Source organism: Vigna umbellata, chromosome 2 (genome assembly GCF_029865625.1).
Source record: "Vigna umbellata cultivar VRB3 chromosome 2, Vumbellata_1.0, whole genome shotgun sequence".
In the NCBI taxonomy this organism is placed as follows: Eukaryota; Viridiplantae; Streptophyta; class Magnoliopsida; order Fabales; family Fabaceae; genus Vigna; species Vigna umbellata.
The window spans coordinates 42,051,581-42,057,887 of record NC_142166.1 but is presented as its reverse complement, the minus strand read 5'-3'; the positions used below and the strand labels follow the sequence as shown (position 1 = coordinate 42,057,887).

Genomic DNA, 6,307 nt, shown 5'->3' with positions numbered 1-6,307 from the left:
ACAAACTTACCCCCATGGTGAAACACCACCTCAACATCAGGGTCTGACATTTTCTTTAATTCTCAACTATTATATGCCTATATAAAAGTAAGTGTCAGACTACATATGGAACAACTTAATGACCTTCACATGCATCTACTATCATTATTTAATGACCTTCACATGCATTGTAAAGATGCCACGTTTTTAACAGCTATTAAACAATTAGGCATACAAAGTTAATTACACCAAAACTTCTGGATTCACCTACAACATTCCATTTTGTCTCAATGCTTAAATAAATACGCAAGGACCACACAATAAACAACAACCACTCATGGGGAACCAAAAACATACAAACAATAAGCATAAGAAAACGACAGGCACTAAAGAAAGGGACCACTCCAAACACAACAAAGGGGACCACGACAGGAACACAACATGACACACTAAGGGGACAAGAATCCAACATATTACCATGTGGGACCGAAACTACATAAAAGAAATCATAAAAACTGCACCTTTCACCTTTCCGCCTCCAAAGGGATACCGCTATCGCTATCGCTCACCCGCCGCCAAAGGGATACCGCTATCGCTCACCTTTTCGCTCAACAAATCTCGTTCCACAACCACGACAATCCTTCACTCAGTATCAACCTTTGCTCGCAAATCCTTCCACACTATCAACCACAACAATGAATGAAAAATCCCCAATTTCTAACTTACTATTCGTAGCCCTCTTGAACGTACAAAAAAAAACCCTAGTTTATTTCCCCAATTTAAAAAACGTTACCCCATTTCAATTTCCCAAATCAGCCTGCCACGTCAACTCACTTAAGCCACCTCATTGCCACGCTTGCACAAATCACGTACACAGTCAGAAAAACGTTATCAATTATAACGGCGTTAAGTGGGTAGGATTCAATTGATACAAATTTCAAAACATAGATATCAAATGCCTACATTTTTAAAACCGGGTACTAAACAGCAAATTACCTCCGAACATGGGGACTAAGTAGGTAATTAAGCCTTTAAAGTTCTAACTTAGTTAAGGCAACAAAGGCTTCCTCTACTTTTTATATTCGAATCTGACGCTTGAATACTTTATTTCGAAAGTGAAAAACTTTTTACAAAGTGTGCTTACATGAATCTGGCTTTGTTTCGCCTCTTCGTTCATGCAAGAACCAAAGATGATTCATTCTCCTGTTGCATTTGTCTGTACGAAACAAAAAAGAAAGAAAAAGAAAAAGAAAATCCACCTGCTCCATTCATCTCCGCAAACTTGGTCAATTACAGAGTGAATTACAAACACAAAATGGAAGGAATAAAAAAAGGTACAATTTATTTGCTTTATATATTCTTCTAATATTTTCTGTGGTTCAATAAGAGAGGAAGGGATGATGAACAACTGCTTCCCTTCTGAAAATGAGACCATATATACTTCATACAAACAACCAAGTAAAAGTGTACCTTGTAATTTTATCTTTCTTTTCAAAATATTAACTTTAATCTACACACTTTAGGATAAGGATCCTACAACCAGCACTATCTGATAGCCCACTTCTTCCACTACACCTTTTTCTGTCTAATGCTTTACTACCTAACTACTATACTGAAGATTTCTGGTCTCTACTCTCAACAATATTTCATCTTTTTCAAGGGTCCTCGGCCACCTTTGGAGAACAATATGCAACCGCCTCTGCCACGGTGAGGAAGATCTTCTCCTCTCCTATGGCGTTTGCTAAATTGGATGCGTAAAGCTTCTCTGTCACTACTGGACCAGGATTTGCCAGAACAAGCTTGCATAAAAGGAAGAACTCACGGTAAGATGCTATGCCAGTTACATAATATATCATTTTCTAACCACTCATGCATACATATTATGAGCATATTATTGTTGGCCAGAAGTTAATTAGTTACCTCAATTTCTCTCTTTTGAAGACTTCTATGTAACTCTTCGAAGGCTTGGATGCCACTTGTATCAATATCAGTAACGGCTGCATCATGAACACGAAACTCAATGAATAATAAAAATTAACAAGACGAAAATGAAGGTTTTACTCCGGGAATTTGTAAGGGGTATAACGAATTAAGGATTAAAATAAAGACTCTCACGTGACATTTCAACTATCAAAAACTGGATTTTTGTGGGGTAGTCTCCTTTCACTTTTTCTTCTTCATCCGTCAGCCATCTTAATGTCCTGCAAAAGAGTAATTATTAGGCGACCTGAATATGCTAAATTGAAACACAGTTTCACAAAATTACGTTATAATTCTCTTTTAAACCAACCTTCACTCTTTTCCACCGGATTTATACCTCATTGTAATAACTCAAATTTTGTCGCACCTTGAAAAAATTAAGGGTTTTTTTGTACAATGACAAACTCTATTCCTCTTTCTTTATCAGTGAAAGATATATTGGATAGAGACTGGGTATTTTTTCATGAGTAACAATGTTAGTATTTTTACATCCACATCTAAATTTTGTAGCATGGTGCGTATGGTGTTCCCTAGTTTTGAATCACATATTTGTTCTTAATCCTTAGGCATTTAGATTACTGCCAAAAGGCTTTTTCAATTAAATTAGTGTTCAGATTGAAGTGTTTCACTTCAGCTCATTCAAAAGAGTAAAGTATAAAACAATTTCTCGTTGTAAACGAATAAACAAAGGAGGAACAAGCCTTTACCTTTCTTTGACATAATTGGAGTTGGAAAAATATACTGCAGAATCAACTCTTACAATCAGTACACCTGGAACCTTACTAGCTTCTGGATATTGTTGGATGTTTCTATAGACATTAGTCCTAGGAATCTTCCCCAGAATTGCGGTTCGGGGTCTTGTTACTTGTAGTAGGATCTTTGCAAAGGATATACAGACCTGCCATAGAATGTAGCAATTAACATACGAAATAAACAAGATTAGTCAAAAATTACTTTGACCTTTTAGAGCAAGATAAGCATTGACTATAGCACTTACAGCAATTAGAAGTCCTATCTCAACCGAGACAAAAACAACGCCAAAGAATGCACCCATGCAAGCGACAAAGTCAAATTTATCTATCTTCCAAATCAAAATTGCTGCCTCATAGTCTATAAGGTTGATGACAGCAGAAATGATGATGGCAGAAAGAATGGCATTTGGAGTGTACTTAAAAAGTGGAGTGATGAATTCCAGGGTTAAGAACACAACTACTGACATCACAATGTTAGAGACTGCAGTTTGGCAGCCAGCCATGAAATTTACTGCTGACCGAGAGAAAGAACCTGAAGGTAACAAAAGTATAGATCAGGGGCTAAAAAACTATATAAATCACTAGACTACAAGATAAATATAGTCTCAAATTCTCTGTACAGGTAGACATTAAACTCTATAGGAATAGATCCAGCTTTATCTCCTAGTATTTTGTTTTTTCCATTTTTGTTTGGTATTTTAAAGCTAAAAGTAGATATTTATGAAACATGACCACCTTTACATATTTCTTAGACATGCAATTTTTAGGACAATAGTAGATAGATACATAAACCTTGTCTACGAGCTTACCAGTCGCCACATAACAGGAAGTCATCGAACCAACAATATTCATTGTTCCTAGTGCAACCATTTCTTTGTTTCCGTCCAGTTGATAGTCCTTCATAGATGCAAATGTTCTTCCAATTGCCGAGGCTTCCTGGCCATCGAAATGTAATGGTTTAATTAGAACTACATGAGTAAAATGGACAACTCTTCAAGAGACGTATTGGTGTCAAAGTTACTCACAGTCAATGCTATCATGCCTGCCACGATGCCAACTTTAAAACCTTTTCCAAGGTTTTCTCCTGTTAAATAAAGATCTTTAACAGATGATGGATTGATTCCTTTTTCTATTTTTCTCACCTTCACATATCAATGGACAAAAACTTCAGTTATGATGTAACTAATATTATGACACTCTTGCCATCAGTTGTTCCTAAAATACGCTATCAGTCTTTTGATGAGAATGAACATATACTTACAATTTCTACTCCTTGCTTATCTGCACGGGTTATGAATACAAAAAAAGTGGACAAAATAACGGATATCAATGGAGCAATTGCTGGCAGCCAGAATAATCTCCTGTTTTTCTTTCCCTGACGCACATAATATGAATGAATGAGAAAACAATTTACAAACTCCTAACGATTAATTAGGGAATAATAGCAACATGCATAAAGGGGAGGTATAATGTCTTACAATGTATTTGGTGACCAGAAGAAAACTCAAAAAGCTAGCTCCAATGACTATAGTTTCCCAGTTCCACTGCAACATAAGTGTTATAAATTATTAGTCAATTTTGTGTTCAACACACAGATAACAGTAACACTAACAGTTGGCTATCTAAATTTAGGCACGGACTTGTTCAGATTAGGATTCCTGGTAATTAATAATTTGCATGTATATTGAGAGAGAGTAGGAGAGTATACTCCATGATGGGCTGTATGGAATACTGAATGCAGCACAGAGACAATATCAGTTTTCGTTGTGAACATTTTAGTTTTAATGCCAAGAAAACCTTTGAGCTGTTGAAGGGAAATTGTGATAGCAGCACCCCCCATAAAACCGACAATAGCAGCATGGGATAGGAAGTCGATCAAGAATCCTAATCTGGTTAAATAAATAAATAAATAAGGCAACCATATTATATGGTGTGATATTAAAAACAGTGTAACATTAGTTGTAACTGGTAGCGGTTGCACAAGACATAAACTTCACTGGTTGAAATATCTAAATTCAAAATCCATATATTGGGCGGTAGTGTTGTCATACCTAAGAACACCAAGCGTTGCTTGAGTAATCCCAGCAAAAAAAGTGGCTGTGAAAGCAAGTCGCTGATATTCTTCCGCATTTTTAATAGGATCAATCTCATTACTAAGTAGGGTCCCCAACAAGAGAGAAACCACTGCTACAGGTCCTATAGCAATATCACGAGAGCTACCCATGACAGCATAGATCAATGGTGGAACAAAACTTGAGTCTGTAAACGGGTAGAAAGAACAAAATACAAAAGGATCAGTCAAACGTGCAAAGAAAAAACTTGAGCTGCTGGTGAGAGGCAAGTAGAGTCTTACACAGTCCATACTGTGGAGACAAATGTGCAAGCTTGGCGTATCCAATATCCTGTTTTTCAGCCAAGCATTAGAAGTTAGAACCGTGAAAAATGGGGCATGCAACAGGAATTATTCTCATAGACTTCAAAACTTGAAATCCACAGTAAAGCAAATTTAAATACCTGAGGAATGCAAAGACTCGCAATAGTGAGACCAGATATTAAATCCCCTCTAAATTTTTTAAGGTTGTAACTTCTTCCCCACTTAAGTATTGGAAATATGGCCTCAATACCGAGGATGAACTTCCTTGATATAGATTGATCTTTGAAAGGTCTTAGAGGATCATCAGCAAATAATATTTCTTTTATGATGTCTTGGAATTCCTTGAAGAGGTTCTGTCTTGGAGGAACTGCGACTTTGTAGACTTGTGGTACCTGACCATGTGAAGAAGACGACATACTTCTCAGATCGATCTCTTTGGTTTCAAGGTTCTGATCAGAAGGATGGCCCATTGAAGTCATCAACCGGGACCTTCAGTCTGTAATACAGGGAAAAGTCATAACCAGAAATACTGGGAAAAATAAGGACATCAAGGAGTGTGATTGATTAGCAATCACAAAATATGGTTTATACTGCATGCAATAATGAAGTTTACCATGTTGCTTAAAACTATAATATATAGTCCAATAATGAAGATAATCAGGCCCCTACTATGGAATTTTGGATGTTGATTTGTGACTGATAGATTTTGAAATGCTTACTAACCTGAATAGAAGAGAAGGAGGGGATACGTGATAGAAGATTGGAATGGTCACTGGTTCAAACTGTAATGCCTTCTTAAACAGATAAGTTGTGGATTATAACCTCAAAGACTTTATCTTTCAGGTCAATGTTCTCAAGCTGGGATTGGAAAACAAGACTATATAATGTGTGAACCGGATCGAATGAATACAAGTCAAAATCATGCATTACAATGCTTAATATTCAATCCTGACCAAACTACCCTGGAATTCCCAAGTCGGACAATCTTCTTAGAGCAAGTATCCCGTAACTTCAGAAGAACGACGGAGCATACAATAAGTCTTGTAAGTTTTGGGAAACTTAGTACAGCTAGAAGTTAATAAAATCAAATTACAACAGCAATTTCTATGTGCTTTTTTAAATTCACGAAGTCAATAAAGTTCAAATAAACAAAAAGACAAAGAAGTTAAACATGCCAATGGCAACCATCCATTAGAAGTACTAATTCTTGGGAGTGGAATTT

The 6,307-nt window shown here is 36.5% G+C and overlaps 1 protein-coding gene across 2 annotated transcripts; it reads right to left on the bottom strand.

Annotated features, from left to right (window-relative positions):
- Positions 1-1,222: 1,222 nt before the first annotated feature.
- LOC124826047 (sulfate transporter 1.3-like) lies at positions 1,223-5,948 on the bottom strand. 2 transcript variants are annotated; one of them, XM_047298805.2, is made up of 14 exons: positions 5,809-5,948; positions 5,226-5,581; positions 5,065-5,113; positions 4,763-4,970; positions 4,420-4,600; positions 4,190-4,255; positions 3,973-4,086; positions 3,737-3,853; positions 3,521-3,647; positions 2,957-3,243; positions 2,667-2,857; positions 2,095-2,180; positions 1,900-1,976; positions 1,223-1,778 (listed from the first exon to the last, which is right to left on the bottom strand). In XM_047298805.2, the coding sequence occupies exons 2-14, from the start codon at positions 5,562-5,564 to the stop codon at positions 1,635-1,637; spliced, it is 1,986 nt and encodes a 661-aa protein (XP_047154761.2). In that variant the 5' UTR covers positions 5,565-5,581; positions 5,809-5,948; the 3' UTR covers positions 1,223-1,634. The 2 variants fall into 2 exon arrangements, with proteins under 2 accessions (XP_047154761.2, XP_087963024.1); XM_088106898.1 differs by having other exon boundaries at positions 5,699-5,935.
- Positions 5,949-6,307: the final 359 nt, after the last annotated feature.

What these genes read in the sequence shown, in the direction of transcription:
- LOC124826047 (XM_047298805.2), bottom strand. Translation starts at nt 5,564, where the DNA reads ATGACTTCAATGGGCCATCCTTCTGATCAGAACCTTGAAACCAAAGAG. An exon ending in GTCTCCACAGTATGGACTGT is followed by an intron (nt 4,971 to 5,064) that starts GTAAGACTCTAC and finishes ACCCGTTTACAG; the next exon opens with ACTCAAGTTTTGTTCCACCA. An exon ending in ATAAGCAAGGAGTAGAAATT is followed by an intron (nt 3,854 to 3,972) that starts GTAAGTATATGT and finishes TGATATGTGAAG; the next exon opens with GTGAGAAAAATAGAAAAAGG.